Source organism: Mustelus asterias, chromosome 20, assembly GCF_964213995.1.
Source record: "Mustelus asterias chromosome 20, sMusAst1.hap1.1, whole genome shotgun sequence".
Lineage (NCBI taxonomy): Eukaryota > Metazoa > Chordata > Chondrichthyes > Carcharhiniformes > Triakidae > Mustelus > Mustelus asterias.
The window spans coordinates 52,998,212-53,024,267 of NC_135820.1; the positions used below are offsets into that span (position 1 = coordinate 52,998,212).

At 47.6% G+C, this 26,056-nt stretch overlaps 1 protein-coding gene across 3 annotated transcripts in view; it reads right to left on the bottom strand.

The window, feature by feature from the left end:
• The window catches only part of LOC144508305 (DEP domain-containing mTOR-interacting protein-like), an 83,399-nt gene that overhangs the window by 31,917 nt on the left and 25,426 nt on the right, over window positions 1-26,056 (bottom strand). For all 3 annotated transcript variants that reach the window (XM_078236127.1, XM_078236126.1, XM_078236128.1), the window contains 4 exons: window positions 22,349-22,527; window positions 15,223-15,405; window positions 13,207-13,347; window positions 612-682 (listed from right to left, as the gene is read on the bottom strand). In XM_078236127.1, coding sequence (XP_078092253.1) covers window positions 612-682; window positions 13,207-13,347; window positions 15,223-15,405; window positions 22,349-22,527 — 574 coding nt within the window. The remainder of the gene's footprint in view (window positions 1-611; window positions 683-13,206; window positions 13,348-15,222; window positions 15,406-22,348; window positions 22,528-26,056) is intronic.

Below are 26,056 nucleotides of genomic sequence, written 5' to 3' on the forward strand. Positions count from 1 at the left end.
AGGACGGGGTGGGTTGGGGTGGGGTGGGCCTGGGTAAGAAACTATTTTGGAGAGTCAGGGAAGACTCGATGGGCCAAATGGCCTCCCTCTGCACTGTAGGGATTCTATGGTTCTATTCTGCACCCCATATTTCCACTCCATCTGACGAAGGAGCAGTGCTCCGAAAGCTTATGGTATTTGCAACCAAATAAACCTGTTGGACTTTAACCTGGTGCTGTGAGACTTCTTACTGTGTTCACCCCAGTCCAACACCGGCATCTCCACATCATGGCACCCCATAAATCCAGCCCATAATGCTAAGATACTTGTGGGGGGTGGAATTCAAATGAGGTTACCTCCTGACTCAAACTGCAGAGTTCACCAGCAGACATGATCCGGGCTGGAATGCAGGGATTGCTGATTCCTGAGATTTCACCATAGTTCACAGAAATACTTCTGCACAACGATAACATTGGATCTTACACAAAATTCCATACAGTTTGAGATAAAGGGCTCTTTACTCTCCCATGGCAGTGTTGCAGTTCAATCAGTTTACAACTTCTACTTAGATTATGCCACAGCTCCACTTCCACTGCAGTAACTGATTAAAGTGTCAAGGAATGCACACTTACTGTTAATGTTTTCTTTAAGTAAGGTGCTCCAGGAGACAGGAGTTCTTCATTAGTTACTGGCCTCTTCAACACTACAACGTTAAACACCAGTGTGTTAACATTTTAAAACCAAGAAAATGGCCACATCAGCAACACACCATATTCGGACAGGCTGTTACCAACTGGCAGGAAGGAATCGTTTTCTTGTTATTACATTTAGTCAAAAAAAAAAATTGAATTTATAATGCTGCCTTTTTATATCTCTCAATGCATTTCAAAGTTCACGATACAACGGATTATTTTGGAATGCTGTGATTAGACAAATTTCAAAACTAAACAGGGTAAGAAGGGGACGTGATTTTCAACTTGTCTGTTCCTCGCCTGAAGGACAGGCGACCACTGAAAGAAAACTTGCGAAACTCGTTTGACATATGAGGCCAATCTGATCCAATTTTCAGGCAGCCCCTTAAATGGGCGCTCAAATGCCGGCTCAAAGCATATGCAGATAGGGGCCTACACCAGCTGCAAGGCACTGATGACCATCTTAATGTACAAATGAACTGAGTGTGCACCATGCAGGCGAGACTCAGTCACACAGGAGATTGAACGGCCTAAAAAACTGACCATAGAATCCCTACAGTGCAGAAGGCGGCCATTCGGCCCATTGAGTCTGTACCGACCACAATCCCACCCAGGCCCTGTTCCCGTAACCGCACACATTTACCCTGATAATCCCCCTGGCACTAGGGTCAATTTAGCACGGCCAATCAACCTAACCCACACATCTTTGGACTGTGGGAGGAAACCGGAGCACCCGGAAGAAACCCACGCAGACACAGGGAGAAAGTGCAAACTCCACACAGACAGTGACTCAATGCTGGGATTGAACCCGGGTCCCTGGTGCTGTGAAGCAGCAGTGCTAATCACTATACCACTGTGCTGCCGTGGTTTGAGTCCTTAAAGGAATTGCTGGAGACTGGTCCATGAAAAGCTGGATAACATTTTTTGGAGAGAATTTTTGAGAGACCTGGATTGTACCACCATCCCTGACAATGCCCCCCTCACCCCGCCACCCAACTCCCCCCAATGTTTCAGCTGGGTCCATGCTGATGCTGGCCATTTTTCAGCTTCCCAAAATTAGCAAGCTGCAGTGAAGTTTAACTGCAGTCTGCCAGTTGGATTCAACTAAGTTCCAAACATGAAAATGGTGGCTTTAGTCAGGCACCCCTGGCACACACTGACGATGCACCCATTCTGGGCTATAGAACTCCCACATTGTGGTTCTGTAGTTGATTTAAAGGACAGTAATCCAACAATGCAGTGTCGGACCTTACTCGGATTTTGGAGTAGGCTCAAACCCACAGCACAGGGGCAGAAGTTTTACAAAATCTGTGATGAGCTTTCTCTAGCCTCAAAAGAAAGAAAGCTCATGACTTATTTCCTCTGATTTTTGTAAAGCTATTTGCTCCTGATAGGCTCTGCCAGCTATTTTTCTGGCAAAATTTCCTTCGGGTTCAGTGTCCACATACAAGTTGAACAAACCTGCTTACATCATGATATTTACAGTGTCAATGTAATGAAGATTCACAAGGCATGGTGGCACAGTAGTTAGCACTGCAGCCTCACAGCACCAAGGACCCAGATTCAATTCCAGCCTCGGGTGGCTGTGTCTTTGTGGAGTTTGCACATTCTCCCCCGTGTCTGCGTGGGTTTCCTCCAGGTGCTCCGGTTTCAAAGAAAGAAAAGTACAGCACAGGAACAGCCCTTCGGCCCTCCAAGCCTGCACCAATCATGATGCCTGCCTATGCACTTACGGAGTCCGTATCCTTCTACTCCCATCCTATTCATATATTCGTCTAGTTGCCCCTTAAATGCTGCTATCGTACCTGCTCCCACCACCTCCCCGGGCAGCGCACTCCAGACATTCACCACCCTCTGTGTAAAAAAACTTGTCTCGTACATCTCCTCTAAACTTTCCCCACGCACCTTAAACCTTTCCTCTTATACTCCAAAGATGTGCAGGTTAAGTTGATTGGCCATGTGGTAAATTGGCCCTTAGTGTCAGGGGGACTAGCAAGGTAAATATGTGGGGTTACGGGGTTAGGGTCTGGGTGGGCCTGTTGGTACAGGCTTGATGGGCTGACTGGCCTCCATTGTAGACATTCTATGATTCGAGCTTGATCCACTATGCTACCTTGATCCAAAGGTAGTTCCCTTTTTGGTTCTACTCCCCGCCAATGAAGATTTAAATGCTCTTATATCTGTTATCTATTAAAACAAGTCACTTGACATGGGCGACACGGTGGCACAATGGTTAGCACTGCTGCTTCACAACACCAGGGATCTGGGTTTGATCCCGGCATGGGTCACTGTCTGTGTGGAGTCTGCATGTTCTCCCCGTGTCTGCATGGGTTTCCTCTGGGTGCTCCGGTTTCCTCCCACAGTCCGAAAGACATGCTGGTTAGGGGCATTGGCCATGCTAAATTCTTCCTCAGTGCACCCGAGCAGGCGCCGGAGTGTGGTGACTAGGGGATTTTCACAGTAATTTCATTGCGGTGTTAATGTAAGCCTACTTGTGACACAAATAGATAAACTTAAAACTTGCAAAACCATTATTGAAAAAAACCTCAGTATCTCTGAAGTACTTAAATTGCTTCTTTCTGTTAATTGCCTTTGTATTAAATTAATTTAAATCAATTCTGAATCTTTGTTACTTAACAGGCTTTACGCTCCAGTAAAATTGCAGTTTTATTACGCACAGTAAATCTCTGAGACCTGTGATCAGATTGCAATCTGCAGCATGCCAAGCACAACCTGTAGGTGGGAGAGCAGGAACAAGGACAGGGCTGTCAAATAAATAACTACCCGTGGCAATCGTCAACTACATTGCTTCCAGAACAGCATACAGAACCTCATTAATTAGTGAAGCAAATCTGGCTGCAACTTTGTTTTTGTACAAAATAGGAAGTTTTTGAAACCTTACAGCTATTTAATACCAATGAAACAATGAGTGGTCTAAACAAACACTTCTTTGAAAGCGTAGGCAGCATTGACTAGATCAACAGGAATCTTTTAAAACCAGAATACCTAAACGGCATTGACCCCTGAGATTAGTAATGATCACAAAAGTTTATAATGAACCGAGAAAAGTCTTTGAATGTGCAAAACCTTGCTGTAACTACAGGGAAGAAAAATTCCATATTTGAAACTCAGATCTCTAAACGCAAACATATTTTTCAAAGACCATGGGCTCAATGTTAATCCCCATACTTTCCTTCCCCCGCCAAATTAAGTAGTGGGAATGTAACCCCAACATGCCAATTGCATTACCTGTTTAATGGTGGTAATATGGAGATATCTGAGTGTCCAGCCATGGAAAGATGGGACATTGGCCAGAATTTTACCGACACGCCCGCCCCGATTCCGGGGGCAGGCGAGGCTCGGAGGACCGCATACTCAATTGGCCTCGGGCAGGATGGTACGAACCTCGGGCGGACGGGCCAGTATAATTCCGCCCAATTTATCTAAATGTGCAATTCTGGGAAACCTTGCAGTAAAAAGCAGGCGAGAGCTGCAGGCTCCACCAGGTAAGCAGCTTTTTGCATTAGTTGTTGGCCAGGAACAGTGGGAGTACTCCCCCCAGGACGCTCAGGAAGTTTTACATGGTGAGCGGGAAGCTATGGACATGAGACTGGAGCAACGATTGAAAAGCAAAGGAGTGAAGAAGCCTCAATTGGGCAGGAAACAGATAAGGCAAGTTACAGAAGGAAAAAAAGGAGGGGAAATTCTGGTATGTGGGAACTGTAGAGTGAGCGACCAATGACCAACAATGAAGCTCAGGCCTGGAGCAATGTTGGAATGTGCACACAGAAGGTGGGATTTTCCCCTCCTGTTTTTGATGGGCAGATTTGGTGTCAGGAGTGGAAATTCTCACCAGAACTCCCAAGTTGCATTTCCCCCGATGTAAATGCATAACACACTTATCCCCATCAGTGACTGGGCACGTTTGAATGGATTAGCATCTAATTATCACCCCTATCCCCCACCGTCAGAAAATCCATTCACGTTGGTGTGAAGGCAGAACGGCATGTATCACGACTTGTCTCCCAAGGCTTATACCTGGCAAGCAGAGCTCCCAGGGAAACTCAGGTGAGTGCCATACTCAGGGGAGAGGGCAGGTCATGTCAGGCACTACCCCTGTGCACTACCTGGGGAATGCTCCCAGGCACTTCCCTGGCACTATCAATGCCAGGGAATGGGGGATGATTCAGGTGTATATGCCTGATAATTAGATGCTAATGCATTTAAATTATGTTCCCAAAATTGAACGCCAGAAAGCATGCCCCGTCACTGATGGGGGAAGCAGACAACTGTGTCATGCATTTCTGTCGGTGTGAAACGCAATTTGGGAGCTCTGGTGAGATTTTCCAGTCCCGTCACAGAACCTGTCCAACAGAAACAGAAGTTGAAGATCCCAGCTTGTGTGTGCAGGGTGGTTCCAGGTGAATTCTGCTGTGCTGGGGTGACCTTTAAATATGGCACCCCAATCTTCAAGGATCTCAGTTGCTGGCAGGTGTATCAGAGGCCACCCTGCCAGCGCTGTGTCATGGAACTCACCCCTTTTTAAGGTTTTTGTTCTAAGTGTGGAACTATATGGCACCTCCCCCAAGGTCATACCTCCCAGCCCCTTTAACCCTCCCACCCAGACCTCACAAAACAGGCCCTGAACCCATTCACTCCCCTTTCTTGGGCCTGCCAGCCAGGTCCTGCCAATACATCTCTTGTTTGGTCCCAGCAGTGGTCAGCAATTGAGCCTGGCAATGTCAGGACTACAGAGCTGTTGGCCATCCAGCTAACTGGCAGCTCGTTAAGGTGGGAATTCCTCCCTCGATGGGGGGTGGAAGTCTCACTCTTAGCCAATTAACAACCCACTGAACAGTAAATGGCCAGGGGAGAGTCAGTATTAGCAAGGGTGCATTCCCCACAAACTCTTCAGGTGACAGGATGGGGAACCCCACCATGCAAAAAAATCCTGCCCTATCTTTTTTTCACAGAACAACACCAACCATCCAGATTTCAAACCACAATTCCATCACACCAGGGACAATTAGCACCATCACTGTAGTAGTCACCAACACAAAGACTGGTGCATCTAAACCTGTGAGATCCAGCACAGAAACAGATCATGAAGAATGTACAACCTCCACTAGCTAATGGTAGTTTGGAAAGGCCAATGAGGGGTTGCAGGTTGTGAAAGTGTGAACATGGTAGAAACCAGTTCCCTGTGGTCAGGTAAGTAAAAACACCCCACTATGGTCTGAGGCACACACATCAGGCCTGAAAGGACCAACTGCTGGAACTTTTATAGGTGGACCTTTGATTTCCTATCAACACTGTTTATTTACTGAGACCCAAAGTCGGCGGCTCTGTTGATGTCCCCATGTTGTACGTACGAATGAACGTACAACAGAAGTGCTGACTTCAAATTGAAGTTAATAGAACATCATTGTCATCTACACACTATGGTAGCAAGATTGATAATGATAAAGAATTCCTTACTGGAAATATCCATACGAGTCAATGGCTGATCTGGGCAGATCCTAAGTGCACAATATGGTGAATTGAATGACGCACTGTTGCCAGGTCTGAAGTAAGGTTCCTGACCTCCCACCAAATGACTATTCAGCACCCCCCCCCCCCCACCCCATAAAGGGATTGGTTCAAGAATTTATTTTTTTCTTCAGGCCACGATCCAGCCCTTCTTTCACAGACTGGCTTCTAAAGATCCACCAGGGATATAAGAATTGGGAATGGAGGGATACAAAAGAATGGTCTAGTTTGGACCAGGGAGCGGCGCGGGCTTGGAGGGCCGAAGGGCCTGTTCCTGTGCTGTATTGTTCTTTGTTCTTTGTTCTTAATTCTCAGACTTGGGAGTGTCCAATCTCAGAGTGACGACCTCTGCATTAATGGGTTTGTTTGGGGCTTTTGGGAGGACCAATCCCACAAAAGGTTACAGGAAGCCTCTGGACATGGTCAAGCTTGAGTTCCATGGAAGATTGTGGCACTTCTGTTGTACGTTCATTCGTACGTACAACATGGGGACATCAACAGAGCCGCCGACTTTGGGTCTCAGTAAATAAACAGTGTTGATGGGAAATCAAAGGTCCACCTGTAAAAGTTCCAGCAGTTGGTCCTTTCAGGCCTGATGTGTGTGCCTCAGACCATAGTGGGGTGTTTTTACTTACCTGACCACAGGGAACTGGTCAGTGATAAAGTTTTAAGAAACCCCCAATTTGGGATTTCCTTACATGCCATGGATGTTTTGAACTCCAAAGGATGTCAGTGACATCACTGATCAGCTCCCTGACTAGAGGCCAGGCTGATTGTGGAAAGAAGTGGATGCCGACTGGAACATTCCCCACACTGGGGAGACATGGCCAACAAGTTGCAAAGCTGAATTACAATCAGGCTCACAGTCCCGTGATGCTTAACTTATAATCCGCCTCCTTGGAGCGGATGGGCTGGGTGGTGAACAATCGTTGGTTACCACTGTGGGGTTATTCTAATGTTGTTGTTGGGCTAGGGTGTTTACACTGTGGGATTAATATACCTGTGGTGGTTGCTGTTGTGGCACATCCCAGTCGGGCCCCGCCTCCTGGGAGAGGTATAAGACCCTCTGCTCGGGCGGGACCCCTCCAGTCTGGAATGGTGTACTCGTGTTTAAATAGTTCCATTGTTAGACAATAAAAGCCTTCAATTACAGAAGCCTTGTGTCTCGTGCTCGATTGTCGCGCATCAATTTTATTGTCTAACACGAAACTCTCGACAGAAAGGAGAGTATGGAACAAATGCTAAAGCCAGAGCGTCTGACGCTGGATCCACGTGCGGTCGGCGCCTCTAACACCTTCGACCACTGGCTGAAGTGTTTCGAGGACTACCTGGCAGCCTCTGCAGCAGTCACCACGGATAACGACAGACTCCAGGTCCTCCATGCGAGGGTAAGCGACACTGTCTACCTCGCGATTCGTGCGGCCACCACTTACCCGAGGGCCCTCGAGCTTTTGAAAAAGCGATACACGAGACCTCCCAACGAGATCCACGCTCGTTACCTCCTCGCTACACGACGTCGGCAGTCGGGCGAAACCATGGAGGATTACGCCAATGAGCTCTTGCAGCTTGCCAGGGGCTGTGACTGCAAAGCTGTGTCGGCTGAGCAGTACATGTACGACCTCGCCCGAGATGCGTTTGTGGCAGGGGTAGGGTCTTCGTACATCCGGCTCAAGCTGTTGGAGAAGGGGAATCTCAACCTGACCCAAGCTATGGAGATGGCTGAAATGCTGGAGGCGGCGTCGAAGAGCTTGGCCCTGTATCCGGAGGACCACGTGGAGACAACGTGGCAGGAGCAGTCACAAATCCCTCCTCGCCCCACGGGCTCGCGCTCCCATATCGACCCGACGACGGCGGCAGCCCCAGGCGGCCCGCGGTGCTATTTCTGCGGAGGAGCCAAGCATCCACGGCAACAGTGTCCTGCTAAAACGGTGGTCTGCAATCAATGCGGTAAAAAGGGGCACTACGCGAAAGTCTGCAGATCGAAGCCCAAGAACGGCAGTGCAGCCTGTGACCCTCCAGAACAGAGACAATCTCCATCGACGTCGCAGTACCCACGAGGTCCGTCCACGTGCGAGCCCAGGACGACGCCATTGTGGCTGGCGGAGTCGGAGGAGGATGACCACCAGGAGTCGCTACGCTTGGCGCCCTCAACCATGTGCGATTCATGGGGGCGGCCATCTTGGTCGACGACGACCAGGAGCGACTAGCAGGGGTCCTCAGCATCAACCTCGGCTGCCTGCAGTGACGTCCAAGGGCCAACGGTGGCGTCGATCACCCTGGACCAGGCTAAGCACCACAGGCTTGACAGTTCAATGATGAACATTAAGGTAAATGGTCGTACTGTTTATTGTCTGTTTGACAGCGGGAGCACTGGGAGCTTTATTCACCCTGACACTGCAAAGAGGTGTGGACTCCGGGTTCTACCTGCCAAACAGACAATTTCTATGGCATCACGGTCCCGGTCTGTACCGATCCAAGGACGTTGTGTGGTAACTCTGAAAGTGCAGGGCACAATTTACGAGCGATACAGGCTCCTTGTGTTGCCGCATCTTTGCGCGCCAATTCTCCTCGGACTAAACTTTATGGTCCACATGAAGAGTGTGATCCTACAGTACGGTGGGCCACTCCCTTCGCTGACAGTAGGGGATCAGCCGCAGCCTCCAAATTGTCCAAAGCGCCCCGCATGCAATCTTTCCACATTAAAGATCACCACACCCTCTTTATTTAAGAATCTGGTACCAGGCTGCGAGCCCATCGCTACTAAAAGTAGGCATTACAGTGCTGAAGACCGGATCTTCATCAGATCTGAGGTTCAGCGGCTCCTCAAAGAAGGGATCATACAGTCCAGCGTTAGTCCGTGGAGAGCACAGGTCGTGGTGGTTAAGAGCGGGAACAAACCCCGGATGGTCATCGACTACAGTCAGACCATTAATCGATATACGCAGCTGGATGCGTATCCTCTCCCGCGCATATCTGATATGGTCAATCAGATTGCGCAGTACCGGGTGTTCTCCACCATAGACCTTAAGTCCGCCTACCACCAACTCCCCAACCGCCCAGAGGACCCACATTACACGGCTTTTGAGGCGGATGGTCGTCTGTATCAGTTCCTTAGGGTTCCATTTGGTGTCACCAATGGGGTCTCGGTCTTCCAGCGTGCTATGGACCGAATGGTGGACCAGAACGGGTTGCGGGCTACCTTCCCGTACCTGGATAATGTCACCATCTGCGGCCATGATCAGCAGGACCATGACACAAATCTCCAGAACTTTTTGCGCACTGCATCTCGCCTGAATCTGACCTACAACAGGGAGAAGTGTGTATTCCGTACGCGCCGGTTAGCCATCCTGGGATACGTAGTGGAAAACGGGGTCATTGGCCCCGATCCCGACCGTATGCGCCCCCTTACTGAACTTCCTTTGCCCGCTAGCGCAAAAGCACTGAGGAGATGCCTCGGCTTCTTCTCCTATTATGCGCAGTGGGTCCCCAACTACGCGGACAAAGCCCGTCCGCTTATTAAGTCCACGACTTTTCCACTCACGCCAGAGGCCCAATTGGCCTTCAAGGCATTGAAAAGCGACATTGCGAAAGCCACGATGCACGCGGTGGATAAATCCATCCCTTTTCAGGTGGAAAGTGATGCATCTGATTTCGCCCTGGCCGCCACACTAAACCAGGCAGGCAGGCCCGTCACGTTTTTCTCCCGCACCCTTCAAGGTCCCGAAATTCGGCATTCAGCGGTGGAAAAGGAGGCCCAGGCTATTGTGGAGGCCGTCAGACACTGGCGCCATTACCTGGCGGGGAAGCGGTTCACCCTGATCACGGACCAGAGGTCCGTGGCGTTTATGTTCAATAATACGCAGAGGGGCAAGATCAAGAATGACAAGATCTTGCGGTGGAGAATTGAGCTCTCCACCTATAATTACGATATTATGTATCGTCCAGGGAAACTCAATGAGCCCTCGGATGCCCTCTCGCGCGGAACATGCGCTACTATGCAGGAGGACCGCTTGAATGCCCTCCATAATGACCTGTGCCATCCTGGAGTCACTCGGCTCTACCACTTCATCAAAGCCCGCAACCTGCCCTACTCGGTGGAGGATGTCAGGTCAGTAACAAGAAGCTGTCGGATTTGCGCGGAATGCAAACCGCACTTTTACCGACCTGACCGGGCACAATTGGTCAAGGCCACTCGCCCCTTCGAGAGGCTGAGTGTGGATTTTAAGGGCCCCCTTCCCTCTACGGACCGGAACGTGTACTTTCTTAACATCATAGATGAGTACTCCCGGTTCCCGTTTGTTGTCCCCTGTGCAGACACGTCGACTGCCACGGTGATCAAGGCATTCCGTGATCTTTTTACCCTGTTCGGGTACCCCTGCTATATACATAGCGACAGGGGCTCGTCGTTCATGAGTAACGACTTGAGGCAATTCCTGCTCTCATACGGGATTGCCTCTAGTAGAACCACGAGTTACAACCCTAGGGGCAACGGACAGGTGGAGAGAGAGAATGCTACAGTCTGGAAGGCTGTCCTATTGGCGCTGAAGTCCAAAGGCCTTCCAGTCTCCCATTGGCAGGAGGTCCTCCCAAATGCGCTTCACTCCATTCGCTCCCTCCTGTGTACGGCAACCAATGCTACTCCCCACGAGAGGATGTTCTCATTCCCTCGGAAGTCGTCCTCGGGGATATCTTTACCAGCCTGGTTGACGTACCCAGGGCCTGTCCTTCTGCGGCGACATGTAAGGGCCCGCAAGTCCGACCCCTTGGTCGAACCGGTCCACCTCCTCCACGCCAACCCTCAGTATGCCTATGTGGCATATCCTGACGGGCGGGAGGACACAGTCTCGATCCGAGACCTGGCGCCCGCAGGGGACGTAGCAACTCCTGTCGCTCCCATACCCCCAGTCACGAATCCCCTATCGCTTATTTCTCCCCCGGACGTGGCGCGGTCAGCACCGGGACCAGTGCATAACAGTTATACTCCACTGTACAGCTTGCCTGAGACTCGGAGATCGGCGCCATCGCAGAAGGTACCGGGATCCCCTGCACTACCGCTTCATCAGGGTCAACCGGCCCGTGAGTCCTCGAGGGGACAGCCGGACGCTGTTTTGGAGAGAACGCCACCGCAAGCACCTGCTCCGGTGTCACAGCCGGTATTGAGGAGGTCACAACGACGGTGCGGTCCTCCAGACCGTCTGGACTTGTAGATTTTTTTTGTATATATATAGTCTGTTTTCGCACCCCGCCGGCCTTTGTTCTCAAAGGAGGGGTGAATGTGGTGAACCATCGTTGGTTACCACTGTGGGGTTATTCTAATGTTGTTGTTGGGCTAGGGTGTTTACACTGTGGGATTAATATACCTGTGGTGGTTGCTGTTGTGGCACATCCCAGTCGGGCCCCGCCTCCTGGGAGAGGTATAAGACCCTCTGCTCGGGCGGGACCCCTCCAGTCTGGAATGGTGTACTCGTGTTTAAATAGTTCCATTGTTAGACAATAAAAGCCTTCAATTACAGAAGCCTTGTGTCTCGTGCTCGATTGTCGCGCATCAGGCTGCCCATCACTTTCCAAGCTCAGTTGAACTTAAGAACATAAGAACATAAGAACGAGGAGCAGGAATAGGCCAACTGGCCCCTAAAGCCTGCCCCACCATTCAATAAGATCGTGGCTGATCTTTTCGAGGACTCAGCTCCACTTACCTGCCCACTCACCATAACCCTTAATTCCTATACTGTTCAAAAATGTATCTATCCTTGCCTTAAAAACATTCAATGAGGTAGCCTCAACTCTTCACTGGGCAGGGAATTCCACAGATAGCCAGCAGGAAGCAGAGGAGTTAGAGGAAGGTTTGTGTCATTAAATAGATTTTTCAAAACTTAGACCCACCCAACTCAACTCACCCTTTGTACAGGTTAAAATTCAGCCCAGGCTTCTATTGTTTGGATCTCAACAAACCAAGTTTAGGAGAGAATTTCACAGTAACTTCATTGCAGTGTTAATGTAAGCCTACTTCTGACACTTATATCAATCTCCTCCAATGATATGGCAGAATTGACATGTAGATTTGGCAGTCTGATATTAAAGCCATCACTATTCCTGCTTCCCAACTTAATTCCTAATGAACTGCAAAACAAACTAGTGCAAATATCATCGCTCTTTACACTTAAAAAAAACTTTTACTAACATTTAGCTATCTTTTTAAGTACTGCAGCGAAACTTATGCTCCAGTTGTTTGTCCCTCCTGGAGAAAACATTAAAAGCTATTTGATTGGATTTGACAGGGCAGTCACCCAGTAACATTGCTGTAAAAGTTTGACATAGGAACAGGAGTAGGTCTTTCAGCCCATCGGCTCTATTCTGCTGTTCAAGTAAGTCAGAGCTGATCTGTATCTCAGTCCTATTTTACTGCCTTTGATCCACATCCCGAGACCTTTACTGAACAAGAATCTATCAAGCTCAATCTGAAAAATTTCATTTGGCCCAGCTCCAGGGATGGGTGTGGGGATGGTGGTGAGTGGGGAGGTGCAGTGGAGCCAGAGTTCCAGTCTTTGGCTATCCTTCATCTGAAGAAATACTGATTGCACCCCTGACTCGAATTTTAAACTTAGGGGCCATTATCCTGGATTAATTTACCCTTTTGAATCCTTTCATCATTTTAAACCACTCAATTTGATCCCCTTAATCTTCTATACTCAAGAGAATGCAAGCCAAGATAATTCAACATGTTCTCAACATTCAACCCTTAAAACTCGTATCAGTCTGGTGAATCTCCATTGCAACTTCTTCAAGGCCATTATATCCTTAAGTCTTCTGGGCTGAAGACAGCACATTATAAAATGATGCGCTGTCATTTTTCACCCATCAAATTGAATGCACAAAAACAATCCGAGGCTAAAGGTGCTTAATTTTGCAATGTGGCTTTCCCGGTATGTATGTGATGTGCTGTAATGGAACTTTTGCACCCATTGTATATGCCATTGTCACTGCCATTGAACTGAGTTGCTCTCACCTGACTTAGGGTTACACTCTACTGAAGGCAAGCAGGCAAGGCTGGGAGATGTATTGTAGAAGGCTGTGCTTCCTGCGACCCCAGAAGTAATGCTGCTCCGGCGTACGGCCGACACTACCTTTATCTCTTTGTTGGTTTGCACTTGAAATAAGGAACAGGAAACAAGTTAGACCTTCATCGCTTGGCTGTCTAGAATCACACATTTATTCCCATCAATAGTAAAATAGCCACAGCCTTTATTGATTCAACCTGGGCATTGTAGGAATGGTGATAAGTCAGGATGGTGAGTGACTTGGAGGGGAACTTGTAGCTGGTGGTGTTTCCATACATCTGTTGCCCTTGTCCTGCTACATGGTAGAGTTCGTGGGTTTGGAAGTGCTGTCGAAGGAGCCTTGGTTACTTGCTGCAATGCATCTTGTAGATGGTACACACTGCTGCCACTGTCTATTGATGGTGGAGGAAGTGATTGTTTAAGGTGATGGGGAATATCTGATCAACAGAGGCATGAAGTGTTTTCTAAAGGTTGAAGAATGCCTGTGTGTGTACCCCTTGCTAACCTGTTACTCTTGGGCTTTCAGTCCACACTGATGTATTTGCCAATAGTGTTGGCATTCTGGAGGGATGAAATCAAATAGGCCAAATGTCTTTCTTCATTCAAAGTATTACAGAAATTTACACTACAGAAGGAGATTATTCAATTTATTTTTCTATACCTGCTTTCTGAAAGAGCTTTCCAGATACTGCTATTCCTCTTCTCTTTATCCAACCCTTTAATAGTTTACTTTTCACAAAAAATTTCCATTTCCTTTTGAAACATTATTATGAATTCACTAACAGAAGTATCTTGAGTGGGATGTTGTATTTTTCGACAGCCTTCTGTACAAAAGAAAGTCGCCTAACCTCTCCTAAGAATGCAACCATCAGTTGTCAACATTCAATGGCATTACCAATGCTAAAACCCAATTAGCAACAAGCTGGGGTTTAGCACTGACCAGAAACTAGGCTGAACCAGCCATACAAATACTGTGGCTACAAGAACAGGTTAGAGGCTGGAAATTCTGTGGAGAGTAACTCACTTCCTGACTCCCCAAGGCCTGTCCACCATCTACAAGGCGCAAGTCAGGAGTGTGATGGAATACTCTCCATTTGCCTGGATGAGTGCAACTCCAACAATATTCATGACATCATCAAGACCATTTGATTGGCACCCCATCACCTTAAACATTCAATTCCTCCACCACCAATGGACAGCGGCAGCAGTGTGTACCATCTACAAGGTGCACTGCAGCAAGTAACCAAGGCTCCTTCGACAGCACTTTCCAAACCCACAAACTCTACCACGTAGCAGGACAAGGGCAACAGATGTATGGAAACACCACCAGCTGCAAGTTTCCCTCCAAGTCACTCACCATCCTGACTTGGAACCATATCAACATTCCTATGTTACTTGGTCAAAATCCTGGAACTCCCCTCCCTAACAGCACTGTGGGTGTACCTACACCACATGGTCTGCAGCAGTTCAAGAAGGCAGCTCCCCTCCACCTTCTCAAGGGCAATTAGGGACAGGCCTAACCAGGGACACCCACATCCTGCAAAAGAACAAAAAAACCTTACCCCTAATTATTTGTCTGAAGAACTTAAACTCACATCATCGCATAACCAAAACACTGTCCAGTGGAACCCATCTTGTGATATCTGTTATTGGATAAACACCTAACCAATGGGCTGCTAACATGAATTTTATATTTCTACAAACCAAGCTAAAATCAGTTGCTAACTGAAAACATGAGAAAATCTTGAATTTATAGCATTGAGAAATTAAAACATCACATGGTAAATTAATTCATCAACATCAGGCCAGAATTTAAATTGAAATAGGCTTCTAGAACATTGATTCTGAAAAATGCTGTGGGCATTCACATTCAAGCGATGAAGCAAACACTATTTTTGACACAAGCACAGACAGACGTCCAAGTACGTTTCAAACAAGTATGTACTTCTCGGAAACCCTCCTACCTGAGAGAAAACTTGAGCTGTCTTGTTCAGGGTTTAGCTTCCGCAGGCAGAACGGGCTGTCGTGGGATTCCTGTGCCGTCCCTGAGTTTTCACTCAACAGTTCAGTGAGCCGTCTTCTTCGGCGGAAGTTTATGCGGAACTGGTACAGTAAGTTGCCGTCAAAGAAGTGGTGACGGTTGGAGACTGCAAAACAGCAAATCATCTGCTCAGTCAAAGCAGTCAGGTTACTGAATGCTGTTCCATTTTTAGAATTATACCAGCATTCCACAACTGGAGTCGCTGGAGCTTTGACTGGCACAGTGAGGCACACGCTGGTCTTTCAGCTCCTAAACTGGAATAGTTGTCCGACCCAGACTAATGAAATGAAAGTTTCATTGTTCTATTGTTTGCAAGGTCATTCCTGACATTAATTTCAGTTTTGAGTTCGGAGTGGATATAAATCCAGAGCAAAAAACTGCCCCGACTTGAGGACAAACATGACAATCCAACTCAGAGATGGAGGGCAGAGTTTTCTAAACAAAATCTAACGGGCTAGAAAAGGGTAGGTTTTCTTGCCGTTTGTTTCAGTGAGTTAAGTAACACGAATTTACGGCACTCCGTGCAAAACAGAAGCTGTCATGCGATTCCCGCCAGTAGGGGAGGTGGAGCCTCAGCTCGCCTGTGAAGCCGGCTGCTGAGCTCTTGGGGTGCCATTGCGCGGGTGCCCAATCTCCCAGTATATACTGAAATCAGCCTTGTGCCCTTTCTGGGTGAGAGGTTGATTTTGTGGCAAAACTGTGCCGGTAAGATCGCGACAGGCAAGAAACCAGGCGCAAACCCAATTTTTCACCTCTCGTCCTATCTTACTGGCTTGCCACGCCAATCAACCGGCACGGTGAGCCGATAAGATCATTCCCTGTATCTTTCTTACGCTGCCCTTAATTGCATTCGAATTGCCTGACCTGGAAATGTTTCACGGTGGCAAACATATACGTCCATGTATTTTCCTTTATAATCATATTTAATGACTTCACATTTCATATTTACATTGTGTTTCTTCACGAGCGTTGAATGAAGGGAAATATAGAACTCTAAAAAACAGTTGCTTTAGCGTTGGGTGGGAGGCTAGAATTCTCAAACACGACTCCAACCTGTCGCAAACTCACCCATTCTGTTTTAATAGAGGTGAGATTGGGGCCTGATAACCAACTGTTCAATTCGGTATGACTGGAGGATATCCATTCACCCAGAAACCTGTCCTTCCGGATTTCCTGGCCACAAAACAGCACTCTGCCTCCACCCTAAGCCCTGCAGCTTCCTTTTCACCTCCCCAAGAAAATATCAAGGTCATACATTGTGCAGAAGAGTGCTTTCCTGACATAGGATCAGAAAGGCTCCAAGTCTCTTCAACATTTTACTTTAAAGGACACATTTGTCATCATTGACTGTCAGCCTAGAACCTTTTTGTATTAGAAATCAGGAAAAGTTAACAACACCACATCCTACAATTAAGTTATTGAACTAATTTAACAAATACTTAATAGACTTCTCTCTTAGCCAATAAATATTCACATGTTTTAACTTGTCACGCGAGCATTTGCATGTTGCAGAGAATTGAACCATAATCAGCATTTTGGCTCAGACAGGAAAACATTAATAGTTGCCAAAAACAAAATGGAGAGGGAAGTAGAGCCAACGTGGTTCTGGGTGGGAGCACCTGGCAGTGGCGAAAAGGTGGCTGAACACTGTTACTAGGGGTGGAATCTAAGGAAAAGAGCACAGCTCCCAAGAGTGGGGACAGAAGTGGACACCATGCACATATTGGGAGCTTGTGGCCGCAGGTGTAATCTCGCAGAGGAAGCAGACAGGAAGTGTCTGCCCCTATCATCACCAGATTCAGCTGTAGGTCGGGCAGACTAGAAAAGGCCCACTTCTCCAAGCATTCAATCTCTGCAGGCAGGGAGAGGTAGGAGCAAGATATTCCACAAGCAGGGCCACTAAAACATTGTGTCTGGAACCAGAGTCCCCTTTTGCAGCTTATTTTTAATTAAACTCCCTCACTCCATTCCCCCAACTCTTCTTTTTGGCAAGCATCTTCCAGTACCTCAATCACTTCACCCTCTCCTCTATAGCAATCATCTTCCGCCATTCCCACCACTCCCCCCGTCCATCAGCACCACATCCAGTTCCAAGCCTCGTTGAAGGTTCTCCTCCAGACCATTCAGGAATGGTGCGAGTGCTCTTCCCAAAGGTCGGCAATTGAAGACCCTTCCTCTTGACCAAAGCAGCTTGAATGGAGATTGCAGAGGAGGTGAGCATCTGAGCAGCAGTAAGCATGCATACGGTGCCACAAAAAGGTTAACGAACCTCCTCCAGTCCACCAGAGTAAGTGACAACGTGGTGTTGCATCAAAGGGCCTCACGTGAAGGTATCAAGAAATTGAACTTTTCAAGTGAGGAGAGAGGCAGACCGGAGAATGCATGGTCATCCTCAGAATAACATTGCACATTAGGCCAAACCATGAGGGAGTTGTGCTTGATAAGGGGATTGGGTACTGGTTGGAATGTGGGGATATTGTGTGGCATGGGAATGCATGGGAACAAGGGAATTAGATGTCTTTTGACATGTCACTAAGTCTCCCCTTTTCCATGCAGGATAAGATCACCTTCAACTCCAAGGGGAGGGCCAACATAGGAAGAGGTGTTCCAGAGTTGAAAGACTTGACGCCACATATGGAGGAGGTCATGGATACCAAGGGAGTGTATGGTGGCTGTTACATTACAAATGGCGAGGTTAGGTTAACCAGACAGTAGAGCAAGAACGCCTTCAAACTGGTGTTGAGATATGGGCACACAAGAGGCATGCAATCCAAATGGACTGTGCTTCTCCTTAATGCCTTTCTTCTTGTTCTCCACTGCAGTCACTGCCATAGGGTGCAAAGGTCCCAGCCCGTTGAACAAAACAGCAACTCTACCATTGAGAAAGATAACCAACAAAACCCAGATGATGCACCATCTTCCTCCCCTCCCTCATCCTCCAGCATGGAGTTACATTCACACAGGTCTCAGGTGGTTCACGTGTAGAACCTGGGGCACATGTTAGTGAACACTTCACAGACATGTATCAGCAGCTGAGGTGCTAGCCAGCTCACTGACAGTGGGAGGGCTGTTGGATTAGGCCTATGATGAACCGTAGGCTGATGATGGGCCACATTAAGCCTGTTGGAGATGCAGAGATAAACAAGATAAAACTGGTATTGGTTCCAGAGGTGATGCAGAACCTTGGGTAGATAGTGAAGGAGTTCATTCAAACCTGAGTTCTGCCATGGCTCTGGAATGTGGGCACATGGCTTCCTCCATGGAGAGGCTATCCACGGCCATGGACAGCCAGTTCTACCACAAAACTCATACCTTCATTCTGTCACTCTGCCATGGACTTGATCAATCAGTGGCTCGGTGAGAGGGGCATGAGGCACCTGGACCTTCCTTCAGGTGCTCTTTCTCTCCGAGAGATAGAGGGGCGCCATTGCACACTGAGAGGGAGGAAGAACACCAGCCCGCTGCTCCTCACCCCCTCGGCTGGTGACCCCAGGGGGCACCCCTACACCCGTGCAGGAGACCCCCACGTAGACCAGAGCCCTCAAGGCCTCAGCCCACCTGAGGGTGGCCACCAAGGTCATCGCACGCAATGGAGCATTGTCTTCAGCAGCCTGCCTCCAGCTGTGGATGTCAGGGTTGCAGAGGAAATATTCATGATTGGCAATCATTGATAAATGAAAGTTAGTGAGGGAAATCTCATACTTGGAAGCAACAATGAGTGATGTGTTTGCCTTCAGTCTTTACTGCACGGTGATGTGCGTGACTTAATTTGTGTTCTCAACATAACAGAACATGCAGCCTCTAATGGTCCTTCCAAATATGCCATGCTAAGGAGATGAACTGAGGTCACTTGTTACTACCACAAGTGATGTACTATTTGTGAACTCTCGGCCCGACCACTGTGAGCAAGGAGCAGGAAATTCGCTCATAATAGTTTCAGTGACTTCTTTGCAAGTGCAAAACCTATATCCTGGGGCCAATCTTATCTTTTGATTTTGTATAATAAATGTCCACTGCACTTGACTTTCTAGGTGGTCGAGGATGTGGATAATGAAGCAGCTGGAGGCTGACACAGGTGGTCACACATTCAAAGCATGCACTGATTTGTAAGCAATGTATTGCTGATCAGGGAAGCGCATCACTTCTGCTCAAACCAATTAAACTAGAATTTGTCTCTGAAACCCTCACACTTCTCTCCTTGGCTCTGGCACCTTGGTAAGGTGCCACGGCTTCTCCAGCCTCTTCCTCATATTCATCTCTGTCACCCTCATCTGAGGAGGAGAGCAGCTCCTCCATGTCCTCGTCTGCCAATTCCTCTCCTCACAGCATAATTGCTTCTAATTGCTAGAATGTTTGTTTTAATCTGGACCAATGCTGTTCTGTTGTTGGTTTCCCCCGGGATTTTGCAGAGTAGGGCTTGATTAGGATGACTGATGGGGCACAAACCACATGAGTGGGTAGAATGTGGCTTACACAGAGAATTCATGCCTCGTTGCTGTTTAGATGCTGCTTTTGAGTTGAGAGAGAGCAGTGATTCTCCTTTCCCCTCTCTGAAGTCTGGGAGCTGCCACAGGCTAGGTTTACTTCTCTAAAGTTTTGCTATTTTGATGATAGTTCCTTCTCTGGAAACTGCTGTCTGGATCTTTGTCCAGAAATGTTAAAAAGGTAGAAATCCAGCACCACATAAGCATACTTTTTTCTTGTGCTAACTAATTCTGAAGAGGGGTGGATGGTTACGGGGATATTGCTTTAAATTGGAACAATAGAAATAGTTAGCTGTTAAGGATTATATTTTGTCATGGTTAGGTATTTTGATTGGTAAAAGTTATGCTAATTCATTTTGTCATGTTCTAACTGTATTCTTAAATAAAGTTTGTTTTGATAAAAGCTTCCTAGTGGGTCAATACCTGGAGCGAAACATCTTATGCTCACCGTAATGCTAAAATCAATTGCAAAAGTTGTGATCTAGGCTAACTACACGATACACCTTGGAGTTTCTGGTCTGGTCCCTAACACTAGTTTCATCTGGGGCTATGGCAGTTTTATCTTTTATCCGCTTTGGATCACTAGAATGAGCTGCTGGCATAGAAATTCAATGCTGCTATCACCCTGAGGGCAACCGGCATCAGGTTCCCTCCAAATTCACGGAGCTGCAGGGCTTATTGACAGAGTGCAGACAGTTCAGTGACTGCCTTCCAGGAAAGCTTGGGCCAACTCTGGCCTCTCACACATTTGATGCACGTTCTGTACATGTGCTGACATGTCAATGCTCATAGATGACAATGACAGCCGCAGAGGCCTGCATCCTGATCTTCTACCCCTCGGCTGGTGCCAGCTGATGGCCCTGTGGCCTGTGTTACTGTTTGGGCCATGGTTCCCCTCCGGCAAATCCTCTCCTCCATACCCAGGTTTGCAAAACGATTGGGCGGAATTTTCCGTTATTTGCACAGAGCACTGGCTGAGACGGGAAAACCGGCATGCAGCTTGTCGGCTGCACAGTCGGCTTTTGTCACCACATTTTGCGGCACTCTGGCAGGGAAAGGCCTAATAGAGCTGGCAATGTCATGTCGTCAAGGGGGGATTTCCTAATCTGGGGGAACGGTATGGTGGGGAAGCGTTTTAATTATATTAAAATTTATTGAACAAAGGTTCCTACCTTCCTAGGAGAGAAACTCGTCACGTCACTGGCGGAGCGCGGAGAGAATCGGAAAATGAGATCTCGCCAGCAATATTCGCATTTTCCGAGACTCCGGAAATTTTGCACTCACATCACTGTTTGCACTCGAGGCTAATGCGGGTGTGACATTGCAACAATTGGCCCAAGAAACCCATTGCATTGCAAATTCACAAAGTGAACCGTGTGAAGAAGGCTGGCAAAAATATGAGCACATCTGTAGAGATGGCATTTATCCATCGAGAAGATGCGTTTGGCCATTTGGAATGCATGACCCTTCCATGGGCACACCCAGGCCACCTCCCATCCCACGGTGCCCACAAGAAACTGATCTCCAGCCAGCTCTACCTGAGGAGGCAGCCATTTGAGGACCCGACCACAACAACCCTCTCCCCTCCAACTGCCCCACCTCCTGTAGCCTTGCCACTAGCAGACCGTCCAGCTTCTATAGCCCTCCCTTCTGCTTCTAACTTCAACAAAACAAAACCTCAGATGAACAACTTTGCCTGGTGCACGTCATCGTTAAGCAGTCGGGAGACACAAATTTCCCTTGTGTAGCTAACTTAATAATTTTGAAAATATCCCATATACGAGGGTTTATGGCATGAAAATGCTTGGAAAATAGGTTCACGCCACTGGGTGACATGATGCCCATTCTGCCATTGACTGTTTCAAGAATTCAACTGAACGTCAAGAAACCAAAATTTTGGCTCCCATCTAATTAAGACCCCCACCTGCCTCATTTCTTTGGGCGGCATAGTGGTTAGCACTGCTGCTTCACAGTGCCAGGGATCCAGGTTCAATTCTGGCCTTGGGTCACTGTCCGTGTGGAGTTTGCACATCCTCTCAGTGTCTGCATGAGTTTCCTCCGGGTGCTCCGGTTTCCTCTCACACTCCAAAGATGTGCAGGTTAGGTTGATTGGCCATGTTAAATTGCCCCTTTGTGTCAAGGCAATTGCAGGGTAAATATGTGGGGTTACGGGAATAGGGCCTGGGTGGGATTGTTGTCGATGGGCCGAATGGCCTCCTTCTGCACTGTGGGGATTCTATGATTCCTGCTCCTAGAGACCCCATTAAATGCCACTCTAAGAGTGGGGTGAAGGAGGGGAGGGTCCAGGCAAAAAGCCAAGTTAAATGATCAAATTATGTGGTTGGGGAAGGGTGTAGGCATAAAGTTGGAGAAGGCTGTACAGATGGGGTGGAGATGCAATGTTTCCACTGAACAAATTGGAGGATTCAGTATGGGAGGATGGGGAAAGATGGAACTGTGGGACTTAGTGTGGGACAGGATATGGGTGGCTCCATTTATAAATATAAAATAACTATGTAAAGGTCCTATTTAATGAAAAAACTGTTGTTGCCATGGTTTCCTCACCATGCTGAATGATTCCATGTTCAAGCTCTCGACGACAGAGCTCCACTGCGTCCGTCCTGGATGAAGCTTCCCCTTCTTTTATTAGCCAGTCAACGATTTCGCAGCCAAACACTGCACGCTGGTACTTCACTCCATTTTCCTCTTGTAATTTCATGATTGCATCCTCAGAACTTATAAGCCTGTCAATTATGTAGAGATGTAAACATCCTGAAATGAATATAATTTGGAAGCGAGCTACAGAGATTAGTGGATGTACTGGTTGTCATTTTCCAAAACTTTTTGGATTCTGGAGAAGTTCTGGAGGATTGGCAAACTGCCAACATGACACCCCTATTCAAAAAGGGAGGGAGGCAAGAGGCAGATAACCATTGGCCAATTAGCCTAACATCTATTTTAAGTTTAAAGTTTATTTATTAGTGTCACAAGTAGGCTTACATTAACATTGCAATGAAGTGACTGTGAAAATCCCCGAGTTGCCACACTCCAGTCCCTGTTCGGGTACACTGAGGGAGAATTTAGCCTGGCCAATTTCACCTAACCAGCACACCCTTCGGACTGTGGCAGGAAACTGGAGCACCCGGAGGAAACCCACGCAGATATGGGGAGAATGTGCAGACTCTGCACAGACAGTGACCCAAGCCAGGAATTGATCCCTGGTCCCTGGCACTTTGAGGCAGCAGGGCTAACCACTGTGCCACAGTGCCGTCCAATTGAGAGTTTTTGAGGAAGTATCAACCAGTGTGGATATGTGGGAACCAGTAGACGTGCTTTATTTGGATTTCCAGAAGGTGTTCAACAAGGAACCACACAAAAGGTTGAGTCATAAGATATGAGCCCATGATGTTGGAGGTAGTATTTTGGAATGAATAGAGAATTGGCTAATGGACAGGAAACAGTGAGTGGGAATAAGGGGCTCTTTTTTAGATTGGTGACCTGCAATCAATGCGGTTCCATAAGGATTAGTGCTGGGACTGTAACTGTTTACAGTATATATTAGTGATTTAAAGGAAGCGAATATACTGTAGCCAAATTTGAAGATGGCACAAAAATAGGTGGAAAGGCAAGTTGTGAGAGGGATACAAACAGTTTTCAAAGAAATATTGATGCATTAAGTGAGCAAAAAGAACAACAAAGAACAAAGGAATTTACAGCACAGGAACAGGCCCATCGGCCCTCCAAGCCTGCACCGACCATGTTGCCGGACTAAACTAAAACCCCCTACTCTCCTGTGGACCATATTATTCATGTATTTGTCCCATCCTATTCATGTATTTGTCCAGATGCCCCTTAAAAGTCACTATCATATCTGCTTCCACTACCTCCCCCAGCAGTGAGTTCCAGGCACTCATCACCCTCTGTGTAACAAACCTGCCTCGTACATCTCCTTTAAACCTTATCCCTCGCACCTTAAACATATGCCCCCTAGTAATGGACTTTTCCATCCTGGGAGAAAGCCTCTGACTATCCACTCTGTCCATGCCCCTCATGATCTTGTAGACTTCTATCAGGTCGCACCTCAACCTCCGTCGTTCCAGTGAGAACAAACCAAGTTTCTCCAACCTCTCCTCATAGCGAATGCCCTCCATACCAGGCAACATTCTGGTAAATCTTTTCTGTACCCTCTCCAAAGCCTCCACATCCTTCTGGTAGTGTGGCGACAAGAATTGAACACTATATTCCAAGTGCAGCCTAACTAAGGTTCTATAAAGCTGCAACATGACTTGCCAATTTTTAAACACAATACCCCGGCCAATGAAGGCAAGCATGCCGTATGCCTTCCCGACTACCTTCTCCACCTGCGTTGCCACTTTCAGTGACCTGCGTACCTGTATACCCAGATCCCTCTGCCTAAGGGTTCTGCCATTTACTATATATTTCCTATCTTTATTGGACCTTCCAAAATGCATTACCTCACATTTGTCCAGATTAAATTCCATCTACCACCTCCCCGCCCAAGTCTCCAACCAATCTATATTCTGCTGTCTCCTCTGATGGTCCTCATCACTATCCGCAAACCCACCAACCTTTGCGTCGTCCGCAAACTTACTAATCAAAGCAGTTACATTTTCCTCCAAATCATTTATGTATATTACAAACAGCAAAGGTCCCAGCACTGATCCGAGGAATGCCACTAGTCACAGCCCTCCATTCAGAAACGTACCCCTTCCACTGCAACCCTCTGTCTTCGATGATCGAGCCAGTTCTGTATCCATCTTGCCAGCTCACCTCTGATCCCATGCGACTTCATCTTCTGTATCAGTCTGCAATGAGGGACCTTGTCAAAGGCCTTACTGCAGTCAATGTAGACAACATCCACTGCCCTACCCTCATCAACCAACTTCGTCACTTCCTCAAAAAACTCGATCAAGTTAGTGAGATATGACCTCCCCTTCACAAAACCATCTTGCCTCTCGCTAATACGTCCATTTATTTCCGAGTGGGAGTAAATCCTGTCTCGAAGAATCCTCTCCAATAATTTCACTACCACTGTCGTAAGCTCACCGGCCTGTAATTACCTAGATTATCCTTACTACCCTTCTTAAACAAAGGGACAACATTGGCCATTCTCCAATTCTCTGGGACCTCCTCTGTAGCCAGTGAGGATACAAAGATTTCTCTCAAGACCCCAGCAATTTCCTCCCTTGTCTCTCTCAGTATTTTGGAGTGTATCCCATCAGGCCTTGGGGACTTGTCTACCTTAATGTTTCTCAAGAACCCCAATACCTCCTCCTTCTTGATCTCAACATGACTCAAACTATCTACACACCCTTCCCCAGACTCATCATCCACCAAGTCCTTCTCTTTTCGGTAGATCTAATGTAAGGGGGAGCTATACAATAAATGGCAGAATCATCAGGAGTATAGACACACAGAGGGACCTGGGTGTACAAGTCCACAGATCCTTAAAGGTGGCAGCACAGATGGAGAGGGTGGTGAAGAAGGCATATGGCATGCTTGCCTTTATTTGACGGGGTATAGAATATAAAAGTTGGCATATGATGTTGCGGCTGTATAGAACATTGGTTAGGCCACATTTGGAATACTGCGTCCAGTTCTGGTCGCCACACTACCAGAAGGACGTGGAGGCTTTGGAGAGAGTACAGAAAAGGTTTACCAGGATGTTGCCTGGTATGAGGAGAGATTGGGTAAACTGGGGATGTTCTCCCTGGAAAGACGGAGGATGAGGGGCGACCTAATAGAGGTGTATAAAATTATGAAGGGCATAGATAGGGTGAACAGTGGGAAGCTTTTTCCCAGGTCGGAGGTGATGAACACAAGGGGACACAGGTTCAAGGTGAGGGGGGCAAGGTTCAACACAGATGTCAGGGGGACGTATTTTACACAGAGGGTGGTGGGGGCCTGGAATGCACTCTCAAGCAAGGTGATTGAGGCGGACATGCTGGGATCGTTTAAGACTTATCTAGATAGCCACATGAACAGACTGGGAATAGAGGGATACAAATGAACGGTCTAGCTGGGCACATGAGCGGCGCAGGCTTGGAGGGCTGAAGGGCCTGTTCCTGTGCTGTATTGTTCTTTGTTCTTTGGTGAATACTGACGCAAAGAACTCATTTAATACCTCGCCCATTTCCTCTGGCTCCACATAGATTCCCTCCCCTGTCCTTGAGTGGGCCAACCTTCTCCCTGGCTACCCTCTTGCTCTTTATATATGTATAAAAAGCCTAGGGGTTTTCTTAATCCTACTGG